This window comes from Crotalus tigris, unplaced genomic scaffold (genome assembly GCF_016545835.1).
Source record: "Crotalus tigris isolate CLP2741 ecotype Arizona unplaced genomic scaffold, ASM1654583v1 scf7180000024362.2655971311:6658466, whole genome shotgun sequence".
NCBI classification, from domain to species: Eukaryota; Metazoa; Chordata; class Lepidosauria; order Squamata; family Viperidae; genus Crotalus; species Crotalus tigris.
This window is the reverse complement of record NW_024100530.1, coordinates 5,792,798-5,810,922: the sequence shown is the minus strand read 5'-3', so window position 1 is coordinate 5,810,922 and position 18,125 is coordinate 5,792,798. Positions and strand designations below refer to the sequence as shown.

At 38.0% G+C, this 18,125-nt stretch overlaps 1 protein-coding gene across 5 annotated transcripts in view; it reads right to left on the bottom strand.

Annotated features, from left to right (window-relative positions):
* The window catches only part of WWOX (WW domain containing oxidoreductase), a 490,323-nt gene that overhangs the window by 359,922 nt on the left and 112,276 nt on the right, over positions 1-18,125 (bottom strand). For all 5 annotated transcript variants that reach the window (XM_039327474.1, XM_039327475.1, XM_039327477.1 and 2 more), the window contains exons 7-8: positions 15,728-15,913; positions 10,324-10,588 (exon numbers count right to left, since the gene is read on the bottom strand). In XM_039327474.1, the coding sequence (XP_039183408.1) occupies positions 10,324-10,588; positions 15,728-15,913 (451 nt within the window). The remainder of the gene's footprint in view (positions 1-10,323; positions 10,589-15,727; positions 15,914-18,125) is intronic.

Below are 18,125 nucleotides of genomic sequence, written 5' to 3'. Positions count from 1 at the left end.
AAGAAGCATCTCTATTTCATTATCTATCATTTTAATATTTGCCATGCCCTGTCTTTCTGTTGTTCCAAGTTCTATTCCTAAAGAAAGCGGATCTGTAGTTAATTTGTGGGACAGAATCATCTGACACAAGCTTTAGCAACCCAGAGAAAGAATAACCTGCAATATAGTATCATTATAATTTTAGTACTATTTATAGCTCACTTTAGCAAGGCAAATAAGGATCCTCCTACTCATAACTTCAAAAATCTATGACCTCTTAATGAAATAAAGAATAAATAAATATGATGTGTCTATGTGTGTATATACAAACACACGCACAAACTCTGGCTATTTAAAACAATATGTACTAACTTTCTACTGCATCATTTCAGAGTTAAAGCTCACAAGTTACACGCTCAGCTAAGTCTACAGACAGCACATTAATGTCAATTTACAGTGGATGTGTTTTGATGAGCCTGTGATTCTTTTCCCTCCACTAGCTTCCACCCTGCTCCTTCTAACAGCTGCCCAATAACTATCTAAAGACATTACCTAATTGCTTGGAATTGAAATTTGGAGAACACACATGACTCTGTGTTGAGCACCAGCTGGCAGTGGATTTAGTATACACCAGTTTGTATTGAGATGTCATTGTGCTTTTCCAGTTCTGGTCGCCAATTATGACTCTATTAGCCATTGTTGGCAGTTCATCTGCTCCTGCATCAGCTGAGGGAGACTTCAAAATGGACCTCTGATCTTCAGGTTTCCGCTTCGCTGAGTCCTTAGCGCAGTGGCTGTCATCAGGAGACACTGAGGAGGGAAGGCATTGTCTCCGCGAAGGTAACTACACCTGACCTTACAACCATTTACGAAGAAAATGCCTGCCTGATGGTGGCATGAGTGCCATTTCTTTTACTGACTTGCAAGAGCTCTGCAAATTAGAGGCAACAGGATAAATCTATGACCAGCTCACTAGACACTTCATTAAATCACTGTTCCCTTGCCTTGTAGAGCACTAATAGAATCACAGTTCTCGTTAGCTACTGAATAAAAGATCAATCACACACTCTGAGAGCGCTTGCAACAAGCTTCCAAAGGAAACATGGAAAAGGGAAGAGAGAGAGAAAGAGAGAGAGGGAGAGGGAGGGAGGGAGAGAGAGAGAGAGAGAGAGGATCGTAAGAAAGATGCGGAATGGCCTCTGCAAGTTGGTTAAATTACCTTTCCCGCAACAGGCTGAGAATGTAATACTCTAAGGAACTTGTTAAGGAACTTCTCAAAAGCTGCTCTTTAATATATGAGTATCACGCCCTGGTCAAAAGTTCAGAATGTGCATATGTAAAAAGGTACTAAATTGCCTGAGGACTAAGACCAGAGGAGTTTAATTGCAACAAAATGCCAAAAATGGTCTATGGAGGATCCTTCTTTGGGATCCAGGCTGTATCAGCTGTTGGAAAAGTTTTGAAACTGTGCAATCATCCTTGCTTAAGAGGGGCTGGAGGTACTGTTTGTGGGGTTTGCGCCAGTACTGGGTCCTAATGATTAAAAACAGGAAGGGAAATTCACAGATTCCCTTAATAGAAACACAGAATTAAAAGAGTGTACAGTTCATAATTCATAATCATAAAGCCAAAAATGCAAATGTTAAACAGGAATATATATTCTCATAGTTAAGCAGACATAAATCTTGGTAAGCTGAATAAGATGTTAGAAATAAACTTGCCTTAGCTTTATTATTACACACACACACACACACACACACACACGTCTGTGTGTGCATGTGACAATTTGAGCAAGATCCTATTATCGCTGTTGTTATTGCAGTAGGTGCTTTAGTGACTATAGTCATGGTGTTTTTTGGTACAATAGAATTTTTGGTACAAATATAATTATTTATATATATTAATTCTACTGTAGGAAAAATTGCATTCTCCCCAGCTTCATTTGCTGATAGAAGGCACATTCTTTTGTGGTGAAATATTCATTCATTCATTCATTCATTCATTCATTCATTCATTCATTCATTCATTCAATTTCTATAGCTGCCCATCTCAATTAGTATGTTGAAATATACAAAATCAACTTTCAACAATAATGTGGTTGGGTGTTAATGGTGTCCGAAGACGCCAGCTACCATACCTGATAAAAACTTATAGTTGTGGATTTCTTGACAGCAACAAAAAGTCCTATGGAACACTCTACAACTAATAAACACCTTCAGAAGAATTTGGCACTTGCTCATTAACTGAAGGTTTAAAACACTTTGGCGGCCCTCCTAGCAGTAACCTGCCAAATCTCTTTCTAATGAGAAGTACTCAACCTTGGTTCAAAAAACTACGCATAACACAAGGAAGCAGTGTTTCTGAACACATTTTAAGCATATCAGCCTGTGTAAGTATACAAACACAGATCTCCTAACATAAAACATGAAAGTGAGTGATCTCAGCTTTAAAATTCAGTCTGCCCTGACCAGTTCATAATTTAATAATTAATTATAATTTAATTTGCATGGCTTTGCAAGCAGCAGGATATTAAATGCCGAGTCCCGTGTGGTATATTATTTTCTAGTCTTCCTCCCAGTCCTAAACTCAGCAGCCTTCTGAAAATGGCAGCTAACATTAGGATCTGGTGGCTTTTGTTCTACTGCAAACCAACAAAAGAATAAATGCTTTGCTCCAAAGTGTCAGCAGCAAAATCTTTTCGATGGATAATGGGGGGGATAAAGTTGATAATTCATTTACTCGACCTCGAGAGAATAGTTTTGATAAAAAGTTGTACAGCTGAGCTGTGGTGGTAAAAGCGTTGGTTGCGATAAATACAATCCTCAGAAAATGACAAACCAGTAGCCTCTGACAACAAAGTAAAAATATAACACACACTTTCATCTATTTACTCTTGACATTCGGCATTGAAACATGGCCAGCTATTCAAACTGGCAGAGCAGTACAAGTCTCCCAAGACCAGAAAGGAAATATCACTCTTTTTTAAAAAAAAAGAAAAAGAAAAAAAGTGGGAAAAGGGGGAGGGAATGGAGGAGTGTTGGGGGCAAGGAATAATTTCAAAATTAAGTAACGCTCCAAAACATTCAGGCACAAATGTGTCTCGGTGAGGGTTCTATAAATTGAAATATGTGAAGCTATCTTGTTTATTGTTTGGTACCATGCGCACATAATTATTTGCTCCAACACTTTCCTAACTTAATCAAGACTGACAGATTACAAAGCTGAGCTTTGTCCAAACTAAAAGCTGTTTTACTTATCACATACCAGACAGCGTATCGGTTCAGGAGCCAACCTTGGCTTTCAAACAAGTAGCAGTGAATATGTGCCATTTTTAATCCCTGTGAACGTTGTTACTTATAGAATGTACCTGGTACTATCTTCTCTGGATGTTTAAATTAATGTTTTCTCTGGACAAAGAGTAATAATGACGACAAGCAGCCACCATTGGAATTAGAAAATTGTTAAGCATCATAACAATGCCATCTTACTTTTAAGAAACAAAGAAATGTACAGTATCACTGTTTACGGCATGCCATAAACCAATGGATCTCAGCTTTATATATTTTAATTCTCACCAATCCCTGTCAAAACCTAGGTCCCGCAGGGTAGAAAGAAATACTGTCTTATTTCCACAAATAGTATTGCGGTTTGTAAATCACTGAAAATGTTTGTAAATTCACAGATTTACAAACTCCAACACAGGCTATTACTGAGTCCATCTGTGACACATGTAGCTGAGAACTATTGCCACAGATCAATCACGTTATATAAATTCTCAGAGATAGTGATTAGTCCAGAGAAATGAAAACAAAAGAGCTGATTAACTCAATAATAACAAGATCAAGAAAACTAGAACTACACAATTAAGTATCATTAAGGTGGAGTCTCTTTGATTATTGTTTTCCCAAATTCTTCACAAATTTCTTCTCACCTGAGCTGAGATGCTATTAATAAGCGAAGCTGTCAATTGACTTTACTGACTTTGTTCCTCTCTTCTCCCCTCTTTGCAATAAGGGAGAATAAGGACTCCATCTGGAAGGTTTTGCTTCAAAACCCAACAGTTCTTCTCAGGCAAACTTTGTACATGCAGAGTAACAAAAAATTCATTTTCTACATGAACAAGTCTTTCTACGCATCAAAAATGGCCTATTTGAAATGTCTTTTATCATCCAAGAGCTTATATTTATCTTTTTTTCTGGGAGAGCTTTTTCCAATATTATAATTCCTCTCAAGTAGCAGCTAAAGAAATAATGTTTCTCCAATTAATATAATTCTTCAAGTACTGTAATATGGATTTCTGACAGACAGAGAAGAGTTGATCATATCAATATTGGTATTAAGGAACTGCAAAAATATGGTGTCACTAAAATTATAGATGGAACATGACTATGCTTTTTATATTTATCATTCTGATACCAGGCAGATATTGATATGATTTATCATATCTACTGGCCTCTGCAAACAGGAAATAAAATTTTGCATGGTGCCTCCCTCTCCTTCATTGACAAAAAATCTCCAGAGAAATAAATATACTGAACAGTAAAGGTATAAATGCCACATTCAAACATAGTAGTTTTTTTTCTTTGTTTCTCCAGCTTTATTTCCATAATAATTAAATAAGAAGTGGGACAGATAAATTTGTATTATTATATTAGCCCTAAGCAACCTAGGAATTCAGTTGGGAAGTCAACATTGGTAAACTATTGCTGGAATATTTAGTCAAGCCAGAGTTTCTGGTGGCTTTCCTGGTCTTACATGGGTTTTCGTGCTCACAGTTTTCACAATAATAGTCAAAGTGTCTCTGAGGAACATCAAGAAAATCCTTAAATGTCATATTGAGACCCCTTGTTGTTAGTTGCGAAGTCATGTCCGACCCATCGCGACCCCATGGACAACGTTCCTCCAGGCCTTCCCGTCCTCTACCATCTTCTGGAGTCCACTGAAGCTCACGCCTACTGCTTCAGTGACTCCATCCAGCCACCTCATTCTCTGTCGTCCCCTTCTTCTATTGCCCTCAATCTTTCCCAGCATTAGGCTCTTCTCCAGTGAGTCCTTCCCGAGACCGCTATGAAGTAGTTACTCAAACATTGCAAGGCAATAGTTGTAAGAGAACATGACCACCACCACCCAAAGGAGAAAAATAACTTATTTAAATGTCATGTGTTTATTATGGCTGTCCAAAGGAGAATATTATGAATATTATGAATGAAATATAACAGAACTGACAATCACTTCACTTTTGCAATACTGTCATTTAAAGAACGGCCAACGTGAAGAAAACCAGCAATACTGTAAGAACATTATGAAGTTTTTGAGCGTTTCTGCTTCTTTTTTGGAATATGGAAAATATTTTGTCAAGGCTTCGCTTTAAAGGAAGCAACTTTCTGGCTCAGATTACTTGGCCCTTCTTACTGTTTATTCACTGTCTTTTTTTTTTCCTGCAAAGTCAGAGGAGACTTCTTTCAATACTTCAAATAAATAAAATATCCAGCTGCACAAACAGTATACATTCAGCTAGATTACTTTGGCTTCTTATGGAATATTTGACTTTCCTCAGAATCTAAATGATTAAAGAGAAGCTATCACATGAAACTTGATTGGGGAAAGGTTTCAAGTGGTTTTGCAGTTTTTCAAAGATGGCAGGAGAAGAAATAAAGACCACCGTAAGGAAAAGAACCAGGGCATTTCTAGAAATCAGGAAGTGGGGGAAAAAATTTCTCTGCACAAAGCACTCTTTGAGAAACTTTATAATGTTAGGCTTTGACTTCTCCTGACCTTCCAAGAGATAGATGCGATTTGAGATTACATAGAAAAAATTAGCTGATATGTCATGTCATCACTGGTATATAACATGCTTAGCATGACGTGGGGCAACCTGTTAAGAGAATCCCCATTGATAAAAGATTTTGGAAAGGATGGAAACTTGCTTCAGCACAGGTCTACAATCTGAGGGACCGTTCCATCATTATTTATTTATTTTTAAAATTGATTAGCCCCCATCTCATCACAGAGTAACTCTGGATGGATTGAAATCTTAAAAAGATAAAACTATACGAAAGCTAAAAGACATAAACAAAATACGGTGAAGATCCAAATACGGCACACTAATTAAAAGATGGGAAGGGCTGGAGTAGGATGGGAGGGAGGGAGGGAGGGAGGGAGGGAGGTGGGGTCTGTTGTTGATCTATCAACCATCCCCAATGCGAAACCCCTCCATTGAAGCCCCAAGCCGACTGACAGAGCCGGATTTTTAATCTTTTTTGGAAGATCAGGAGGGTTGAAGCCGACCTCACTCCAGAGGACAAAGTATTCCAAAGGGTAGGCACAACGGCTGAGAATCAGTGGAACAACCTGCCTCCAGAAGCAGTGAATGCTCCAACACTGGAAGTTTTTAAGAAGAGACTGGACAGCCATTTGTCCGAAATGGTGTAGGGTTTCCTGCCTGAGCAGGGGGTTGGACTAGATGACCTCCAAGGTTCCTTCCAACTTTACTATTATTATTATTATTATTATTATTATTATTATTATTAAGGCTCTCCTCCTGGAGCAATATTCTGACCAATCAAGTGTCTGCACATCCCTGTATTTTACAGGCAAAAGAAATCATTGGCTTAAAAGACTCTCTGAAAACCCCATTTTGAGATATACTATGGCTACCTAATGCACAGATGTTTAAAATTAAAGTACATCTTTGCCAAAGTCTCTTTGTTTGTTTGTTTGTTTGTTTGGCCAAAGTCTGTGCTTTGGGTGTCAGTATCAAGCATTGTGAGTTTTACAAACAAAATTAAAGTATTTACTGAACAAATATAACATGCCATAAATAAACACAAATGGGCTTATTAGAAATGTAAACATTGCCCCCTTTCTTTTTAAAGAAATAATTGTTTGTTTTCCATTTCAGCAACTGATTGTCGTCTTAAGACTCTATTTGCGAACTTTTAATACAAACAAAAAGCAAGCAACATACTTTTTTGTATATAACAAAAAAATTGAGCTGGAGAGTATATAAATGTAAGCCTTAAGTATTTGAAACTTACTCAATATTGTTAAGTGTGTGTTGAAGGGAGAAATAACACAATCTCTCTTGGGGGAAGATACCAACAAGAAATGGAAACTAAAAACAGAAATGCTAGATACAGAAATGGCACAGTAACTTTTAAGTGACCCAATGGGAAGCCATGGTACATGTCTATCCGCAAACTTCTGTGTCTTATCTGCTGTGTTTCTGCCTCATTGAACATATTCCCATCAAGTGGGAATATGTATCAGATGGGAAAGCCATGAAAATACAAGATACAATTACAATATACAATTAAAATTACAAGAGTACAGTTCCCCCCCCCCCGAAAAAACTGGATAATCCTATTTTTCAACTTTCTCAAAAGCAAATTCAAGCTTCTTTTCCTTAAGTTAGAAAAGTGTGGACAGACGCAAATGAGTATTTAATAACCCAGCTTACCTTATTTGTACTTTTATCAGATTTAAGACACCAAAGGATTAATAGAGGTGGTGCCTGTTTTATACACACAACAGGTTTCTGTTCTGATTTATTGTGGAACACAAGAAGCTTGAGGATCACACTTAGACGTTTTCATGCCTTCTAGCCTTCTTCCCAAATCACTTAGAATCAAAATAAACCATTTGGTTGAAATGGGGAACTTTTATTAGTTCAGTATGTTGGCATCTTGAGACAACTTAGAACGAAGACTTGAAACCACTTTAATGATGTTTTTTATGAGTTAAAGGGTTTTTCAAGGTTGCTGTGTCTGTTTAGATTCAACTTGTCTTGGTGTTTTGTTTTTTTTAAAAAAAAAACTGAATTAGTGGTTTGGGTCAGCCAGCGGATTTTGTTCAAGGATAACAACTGAAACATCTGCTGCTTGAAGACTCTCTTGATTATTTGGGCTATGGAATATCAAATCAAATCAAAATCTTTATTTTGGTCACTGACCAGCATAGCGTTATATAATGAGTTCAACAATTTGGGCAGAATGAAGCAGTCAAAATCAGAAGCTCTGAGCTTGAATATGAGCTCCATAAAACTAATAGAATTAAACAAAATATTTTAGCAAATACTGTAACTCTTCAAACTAAAATAACTATTATTGCTGCAATTCCCATTAGATCTATACTTAAGCTATAAAACTATTGTAGTGGTTAGATCTGAGATACATAGGCCAAGGACAAAGGATTAAAAATCTAAACTTTCCATAATTATAAAGCTGGAAGCACAATCACTTCTCAGCTGACTTGAGTTGATTTGGGCTATGGATCAACACTTTTGTGGTGCAGCAATTCATCCTCATCCTGATAAATTGTCTTCTGTGCAACTGGCTCTCTCTGGACAGCTGTTCCACATCTAGCACGCTCCAGGCATTGCAGCACACAAACCAAAGCGAACTAGGAAATACCGTTCACCCTAAACTAAAGCCGTTCAGAATAGAAAAGTCTGATCGTGAACATCAGTTCTTTGTTTCTGAGAATTTAGTCCACAGATAAATCATAATGTTTTACTTTTACTTCTCTTTGTTAATTAGATTTTGAGGAGAAAAGGCAAAGGCAGAACTGCAGGTAATCCTCGAGTTAACAACTATTCATTTTGCAACTGTTCAAAGTTAGAACAGCACTGAAAAAGGGATTTACAACTAGTCCTTACGCTTACAACCTTTATCTCTATGGGCACATGATCAAAATGGCAACCAGCGTGTATTTACAAGAGCTTAGCTTCAAACAAGCAAAGACCCTGAGGAAAGCCAGAGTTGCTTAACAAGTGCACGATTCACTTAACAACTGCAGTGAATCACTTAACAAAAACAAAACTCACTTAACAACCATCCCAGTTGTGGTTGTAAGTCAAGGATTACCTGTATCTGCCATTCAGATATTTAAAAAAAATTCACAAAATAATTCACACCCAGTCCCCAATGCTTGTCCCACTAGATCTGGCAAATGGGTCTGCTCCAAGCCCTAGTGGTGAATAGGATCACCTAGTGAGATCCATAAAGTTATCTTCTCTTCGTGCCTTACCCCCCCCCCCCGAGAGATATACAGTGCCAATCCTGTAGACTTCTGGGAGACTGAGAAGTCCACAAGTCCTAAACTTATCAAGGTTGCAGACCCCTGCCCTAAATCTTCCTGCAGGCATTGGGGCAAGGATATTGATAGATCGTGGTGTGGAGGTGGTTTGTTTGATGAGTTAATGGGCCTTTTGGATTTGTTGAGTTGAAACCTCGTTTCTTTTAAATAAGATCTTACAGTTGGATTTACTCTTTTTCACGTTCACTATCCAGAGTTCCTAGGCTTACATAAATGTGTTAAATAAACAGCGTGCAAAAATATACCAGTAGAGAAAAAAGAAAAACCACCCAGCAATTGGGATCATGTGCACATTTCTTTCACACTAACTGATGATTAAACACTGTAGTACAAATCTTGCCAGCTACCAGCTGTACAGAACCAAAGTCATATGTATGTTGCAAAAGAAATAAATAAGAAATCAGAGATTGTTATCAGTCAGCTTTCAAATCCCTGTAATTTCCCTTATTTCTTCTATTCATTTCTAAAAATCATATCACTTGCCAATGGTCAGAATGGGTTTTTTCCCTTCCATGATTATACATTATAATTCTGCAATAGTCCCAGTATTATATTCCCATTCATTTAAAGAGAGATAGCACACAACACATCTGTTAAAACTCAACCACCACTATTGGCTGTGCACTGAATTAGGAAGCGTAACCCAATCAGCTCAGATTTCTATCCTTTCTTAATGCAAAAGATTTAAAAATTCAGTTTGCTGGAACATCTGCTAGGCTCTTTCAGCCTTAACACATGATACTTTATTTACTCTCCTATTTGACAATGCCAACATTTTATTCTAAGGCAGAACTGTGGCAAACATACAACTCCTAAATTTAGACATCAATGAGGTGCTATAGAATTAATCATTCATACAGTATATTTCAAGCTTACATTCATTTTTTATATAGAGGTCAATATTTCTTTTTATACTTGTCAATGTAACCCATTTTTATTGGTATTTTCCCCCTAAACATGTTGCAAACTATAGCTCTGATTTCTCTCAGATTTCAACTGTAGCAGGGACTCATATTCAGACATACAACACGCAGAGCCAAACTACATGACTCGGAAAACGCACAAGAGTTTGTCAACCCAAACAATCAAGGGATGCAGCCTATTTTAACCACAAGGGCCACAATTATATCAGTGGTCAAGATCATCAAATTTAAAAATGGTTGAAAATGCAGTAGGTATGTGAATTTCTAAAAAGCCATGTTGATTGAATTTCAATCAATCAACATGTATAAAATATCATGCACTTACCAGTGACTTGCTGAAAGGCCGAGCCAGAGTAAACAGGAGGGTGTACAACCACCAGTTGTGATGAAGGGATGTGTAGATCATATTTCCAGGATGCAATGCATTGGAGATAACTCCATGGGGGGAAAGCCGACGATTCAGTTCATTTGATAGAAGAATATTGCAAAGCTTAGATTTATTGTAGGCCAACATAGCCCAATAATCTTTCTTTGATGGTGACAGCAAGTTGAAGTCAAGTTTTCCTGAGTTCTCTTTAATATTTGTGAACCTTCAAAGCCAGAACAAACAAAAAAATTGTATGAGTGTCGCAATAAGGAAGGAAGGAAGGAAGGAAGGAAGGAAGGAAGGAAGGAAGGAAGGAAGGAAGGAAGGAAGGAAGGAAGGAAGTATTCCAAGTGTGGCCTTACTAACGCATTGTAAAGTGATATTAATACTTCATGTGATCTTGATTCTATCCCTCTGTTAATGCAGCCCAGCAATGTGTTGGCTTTTTTGGCAGCTGCAGCACACGGCTGGCTCATATTTAAGTGATTGTCCACTAGGACTCCGAGGTCCCTCTCACAGTTACTACTATTGAGCAAGGTACCACCTATAATGTACCTGTACATTTGGTTTTTCCTGCCTAAATGTAGAACCTCACTTTTTTCACCATTGAATTTCATTTTGTTAGATAGCGCCCAGTGTTCAAGTCTGTCCAGATCCTTCTGTATCTTAAGCCTGTCTTCTGGAGTGTTGGCTATTCCTGCCAGCTTGGTGTCGTCTGCAAATTTGATGAGTTCCCCATCTATCCCCTCGTCCAGATCGTTGATGAAGATGTTGAAGAGCCCAGGGCCCAGAATAGAGCCCTGGGGCACCCCACTACACACTTCCCTCCATGTAGATGTGGTTCCATTCCTCACTTCATCTTTGCAGGCCCAGGCTATTTGCTGATATTCTGCCTTAGTTAGGTGTCTCTCTTTCCACTTTTTATACTTGTGCTTTTTATCTTGCCATACACCATTGTGATTCAAAACAGTGAACACAGGATTAAAAGCAACAGAACAAAAATATTAATACATATACATATAAAACAATTACAGACAGGACACTGGAAATAGAACAGAATGAACTTCAGTCTCTTATTTCCAAAATAACCTTTCCAACAAGGACAGGACATTTTTTCCTAGTCCTCAGAAAATAATGAAGGATGTGTCTGTCTGTCTGTCTCTCTCTGTGTGTGTGTGTGTGCGTGTGTGAGAAAGAGAGAGAGAGAGAGAGAGAGAGAGAGAGAGAGAGAGAGAGAGAGAGAGAGAGAGAGAATGAGAATAGTAAATAATTGCAATTAGCAAGCACTGTAATTGGGGCAAAAGATTTATGTGTTTCCCTTCTTCCCAAGTCCAAGCTGAGTAATAGGACAACTTTAGCCATTGATCTTCTCCTCTTTCCGCTTTCCAGTGCACTAGCCTTCCACACTCTGGAATCTAAGTGCTCAAATAACTACAGATGAGACTTGCTGCTTCTCAGCATTGTCTTAGATTAAAAATTGATGGTTTAAAAAGGGGCAGTAATCGAGGTGATTCGCCATCAATAGTTTTTAAGTTATAAAAGAAAATTGTGAACAAAGCTAGAAGGAGTGGTGGCAGAGTCTAATGTTTTTAAGTGTTTTCAGTTTGGTCTGACAGTCACTAAACACCGGCTGTTTGTTTGTTGGATGTTATTCTAACAAAGCAGCAAACCATGGAAATAGTAGCTGGATTCTTGTACATACCTACAAGCATACATGTACACATTTGATTTGCATAGGAGTAGGAAAAAAAATGAAAAATATTTAATGGGAGGGAGGGAGGGAGGGAGGGAGGGAGGAACTGGTGTAGTCTGCTCTCCAAACTGTCTTCTCTAGAGCCAGGCGTTAAGACACAACATGCTACGCTGTGACAGATAATCCTGCTTTGAAGTGCTGTAACGCTTCCTAATACATTGATGAACTTTCACAATTCATGATTTGTGAATTGGGGGCAGTGTGCTGACATTGTAAACAGCCCAGAGAGTCCTGAAAAGTATTGTGGGGCGGGTATATAAGTCTAAATGCTATCGCAATTGCTATATTCCTGAATGCACAGAACTCCCAAACATTCTGGATCTTTGTTGGGCTTTCAAAAATGGCTCTACAAACTTATTCCAGTTCTCAGTTGGATGAACAGGAAACATGTTCCTTTTCCTTTCTTCCATTCTCTCAACTTCTGAAAAAGTGATTCTGAAAATAGCCAGAGCGAGCTTATATCCCTTCAGCTATTCCAATTCTCATCAGTCTTACCAAGCACAGCCAATACTTACAGAGGAAGGGAACTGAAGTCCAAAAATAGGTATAAAGAAGTGAGGCTGGATTAAGTTGATGGCCTTTTAGATTAAGAGTAGGGTAGGGTAGGGTAGGGTAGGGTAGGGTAGGGTAGGGTAGGGTAGAGTAGAGTAGAGTAGAGTAGAGTAGAGTAGAGTAGAATAGAATAGAATAACAGAGTTGGAAGGGACATTGGAGGTCTTCTAGTCTAACCCCCTGCTCAGGCAGGAAACCCTATATTTTAAGTTTCTTAAAAACTTCTAGTGTTGGAATTAGATTTATAAACAAACCAACAACAAATATTCCCACTTAGTCTAATATAATGCTTAGGAGAATTGGAATTATTTTGCATAGCAGGAAAAAAATAAATGATTGACACTGGCTTGGGTATTTTCAAATAGATTTGCAAATGTATGTGATAAGACGTAGCAGCTAGTGAACTCGTCCTGCTAATTTCTCACGGATATGGTAAAACTCGCGGCCATTTTCAATGATCATATTTAAACATCTAATTTAATGCATGACAAACCCTGAGAAATGGAGAGGCAATTAGTGGTTGGATCAGGAGACACACCAATTACATACTGGGGTGGGGGGCAGGTTTTCCAGAAACCCTGGCTGATCTTGTGTAAGTAAGGAGAGACAATATTTTGTTTGTTCGTTTTCAGCCTTGATCTCCAATCGAGCTTTAAAGTTCTGCAAACAGAGAAATTAAAGCTATTAATGCTATCAAAGTGATGGGCCGAGAAAAAGTCCTCTCCAAAGCAAAGAAGGAAAACATGAAAAATTGCTGGAATTCAATGATAGCATAACAAAACAAGCCACTGACAATTCCATGTAATCACCATTAAATTACAGCTCATGTATATATATATATCCCATCATACCTTCCCCATTCACGAGATTTAATTCTTGTGCTAAATGTCTATGGAGATTCTCAGTCATCCAGGCTATGGGTGTCTCAAAGGTGTTTCTCCCCCACCCCCCAAAAAAGGCAACTGGACTTTGTTTTTTCCTTGAAGATGTATCGCTTCTCATCCAGGAAGCCTCATCAGTTTGGGCAGGATGGGGGGTGGGGGTGGGGGGGTGATGGAAGGATTAGATCTTACAACATTCAGGGGAGCTAGAAGGATTATATTTCTTTGCATGTTTTTAGACCTAAACTCATATTTCTGGAGCTAGTCCAACTGGCCTGCCTTGCAATGGAACTCCACTGCTTGCTTTCACATACTTGAAACACAGAAACACAGAAAAACGTGGCACAATTTATAAAGGTAAGGGCATACAGGACTTTGTTGATGCTGAGATGGTTCTCACCTAATTGACATTTCACGTCGTCACTCTGGGCAGGATTGATATAGGCATTTTGCCCTGCTTCCTTTCATTTCAGCCATCATCAATTTAAAATGGCTAAAGTAAATCTTTTGGCGATGTTGTCCTTTCTATCATGAGTCCTTATACTGGGGTTAATAAAAGGAGTCAGCCTAACTCTGGGTCATTCCTTGTCTGCTAAATCCCAGGAGCTACTGTACATCTTAGGAAAAGTAATAAAAAAGAAAGAAAGAAAGAAAGAAAGAAAGAAAGAAAGAAAGAAAGAAAGAAAGAAAGAAAGAGAGAGAGAGAAAAGAGAAGCATGTTTCCCACTGCATAGTTGAAACATGAAGAAGAGGGAAAATGAGCATATTCTAGATATTCCTAGCCAAAACGTTTTTGTAGCACAGAAGAAAGGGTTTTATTTTTATTTTAGGAACAAAAAACATTGCTAGGTTTTCTTACTTTGGGAGAGACAGACAGACAGACAGCATAAGCAGGAGCTTTGATATTGTTAGGCATTTTGAGCAGGATTTTTCAAGGATGGTGGGCTTTGCTAAGAAGGTGGCTAGAAGACAGGAGTTAGTCAACCACACTTTTGAGAGAGAGAGAGAGAGAGAGAGAGAGAGAGAGAGAGAGAGAGAGAGAGAGAGAGAGAGAGAGAGAGAGAGAGAATCACAAATGTGTATTTAATCTAAAGGTAATTGCATTAGCTTCCAATTAGAGTAAAGGTGAATTCTTCCTGGCACGGTACTGAAGATGTTGAATGACAAATCAATAAAAGTCACACCATTCAGATTTAATCAATTATTGTTTCATCAGCTGGCAGAAGGAAAGCCTTCCTCTGCTTCAGTATGAAGACTAAGGCACAATCTAGTCATAGAACTTGGATCTTCGGTCCAATTCGCCTACTTTCCAGGAAGCATCTGAATATTTTATTTATTTACTCTGGCACACAAGATCCCAAGAACCGTAGCAGTGAGCAAAAAGCATCTTTCCCAGGACAGCCTATAGCATTAATCTGTAATGGTCTCTGCCATTTGTGGAAGAAGAAAACCATGTGGCATCTATAGGCCTTGAGAGGACAATCTTAGTGCCATTCCCATTTCACTGTCATTTTTAATGCATTGGGAAAGACAAAGATCAATCAGATGTGATCAATCAAACATTAAATTCAATGTATGTTCAGGTTCCTCCTACCCTGAAGCCCCAGCAGACTACTCAAAATGCCACATGAAAGAAAGCAAATCCTTTTCATCTATTTCTTTTTAACAACGCTGTGAAGTAAAGTTGAGTTGTGCGAATTATTTTGTACTATGGCTTCCCAACTTCCTTGTCATTGACTAAAATAATTCATATTGGTAGAAGAAGTTCAACACATCCCAAAAAGGCCAATTTGGCCATCCTTTCACTGCACTATGAAATAGTTCTTTTCTATCACAACTTTATTTTAAACACTATGCACTGGCTTTGGGTTAAGATGGTTAAACGGGATCTTTTCAGATGGAGGGATATCTAGTCATGGTAACTGCTTTATGGAAGCTTGTTATTGTATGAAATTGTAGTTTTAATTTTGGGAGCTCCCCAGACATTGAGAGTCAGGCAACCTCAAAATTTAACATTGCATTAAAATATTTTTTTTTCCCACTTAGGAACTGACTCAAACTATTGTTCCAGAGCAACTAGGGGAAAAAGTAAGAAATAAAATCAAAACACTAAACTCTCAGGAAAAAGGTTCAACTGCTTTTCAAAAAAGAGTGACTACATTCCTTCGGCACTAACCTGTGTGATTCAGAAGAGACCATCACAACTCTTGCAGGAGCTGAGCGGCAAAGAACATCTTTGAGGAGCTGAATGAGATAAAAGTGTCCCAAATGATTCACCTGGAAGGTCCTCTCCAGGCCGTCTTCAGTTAATTGCCAAGGAAGACCAAACACAGCAGCATTGCAGACTAGCACGTGGAGAGCTCTGTAAACACAAATGTGGACATGGTATATTTAATTAGAGCAATCTTCAGAAAAATGGTGGCCTTCAGATGAGTTGTGCCCTTATTTCTAGCCAATTAAACAGCCTCAGTGCCATTTTGAAAAACCATGCCTCATAATAGCTGTCACAGAGCTACAATGTTGACAGATCTGTCCCATGTTCTTATACAGAAAAATATAGAGAGGAAAATCCTTCTGCATCTCTATCTCAAGAAACATCACAACACAGTGGAGCAAACTCGGTGAATATTTTACAAATATGAGATAGTTATTTGCTACTAAAACTTCCAGATCCCACTGAATAGGAACTGCTATTGACTCAGCCTTCAATCGTTCAGCAAAATGAAGACCCAAATTGTTGGGGCAATATGCTGACTCTGCAAACTGCTTAGAGAGGGCTGTAAAGCACTGTGAAGCAGTATATAAGTCTAAGTGCTATTGCTAAGTGCTAAATAGCCTGTGGTCCAAATCTTCAGCTATCATAATGTATATTACTTGATCAGTATGTCACTTGTTTCATACTCTACATCTGTGTTTCCCATCCTTGGTGACTTCCAGATCTGTGAACTTTAAATCCCAAGATTCTCAACAATGGCCTTCCCAATGATGAAATTCTGGGTATTGAAACGCACACATTTCTCTTCTACAGAGGTAAACACTGATCTGCATTTTAGCAGCACTCAAAAGAAAACCATGAATTACATTCATAAGTTACATGACTGAACTCCAGAAGCAAAAGTTATATTGAATAAGAAACATTACTTCATAAATAAACATGCTTAAAGTCCAGAATTAAGAAGTTTTCTTCACTTCTATTCAAAAACAATGACAAATGTATAATCATGTATATTAGTCCAAAGATTCATATCCACTTTTTTTAAAAAAAAACTTTTTTAAAAAAACAAGTTATAGCATGTAGTGCTTTTAATCAACGTATTTGTTAAAAAATTCCATTATATCGATTGTTATTGCACTTTGTAATATTCTTCATGGTTTTATTATTTTAAATTAAAATTTTAATTAAAATACTGTACACACAGACCCTTTAAAAATTCTCTCATTAGCCATAAAAGCTATAAAACTGCAAAATGCTTACGGCTTTATTTGCAGCAAAAGATACTATAGCTGTACATATTAAATCATAAATATTTTACATGCTTATCTTCCCAACATGCCCCTCATGGCTGGTTCTACCAAAGGATAAGACTTTTTAACTCAACTAGAACCAAATGTACCTTGAACTCTGCTTTCATGTGGGTTGAGATCGTTTGGCCAAGGAATTGTAGTTGCACCACATCTGGGAGGCACCACTGTCTATCAAGCATGGTTTCTCCTTTTAAGACCACAACTACAATGCCCCAAACTACTAGTGGAACTACTAGTAGATCGAGGAACCTGGGAGTTACTTTTTTTTTAACCCGTGAAGTCCAGAATATGTGTGTCTTAATTTGAGAACACCAAAAAAGGGAGGGAATGTTCAGCAATTTGACTGACCTTTGTGAAACTAAGGCACAAAAAATTCTATCTCACTGAAAAGTAGCCTTTGAAAAACATTCAGCTTCTGTGCAGTTACGATTGTTCAACTCTAAACTTAGACAGTGCCATTAAGAAGCTACTCCAGTAAGACCTGGAAGACCTTCAGGAGACATAAAGCCAAGAATTATATGTGATACTGGGAACAGAGAGGAAAGCAAAGCAGAAATATTCTATGAGGTTCCTTGCTATAAATATTTTTCTTGATTTGAGCCAGTTCGCCCCAGCCCGATTTAAAAAGCAGCTCTAACCCACGATCTCTTGTTGGAAGCAACCATCTGATCTCAAGCTTTTTTGTGATGTTTGAGTATTGAATCTGCTCATGACATTCTGACCTCCAAACTAGCTGAAAACCTTGACTTGGATCTTGGAACTGTGAACTGTATTTGAACTATTCTCTGTGCGCTCCTATTAAAAGCAAAAAATTCACTCAAGCTTCTTTCAGAAACTCTGTTTAGCTTGCATTCTTTGTCTGCTGTTATATCCTTGACTTTGAATAAAGTGCTAATTTCTATAGCAACTATGTACACATGTATCTGAAACCAGAAGCAGAACAGAAAGTGTGTACAGAGTCATAAGCAAAACAGACCACTGGGAATTCAGAAGAAGATAGTTACATCCTTAGGGAAACACCTGCATTTGCAGAAGAGAGAAATAGAAAG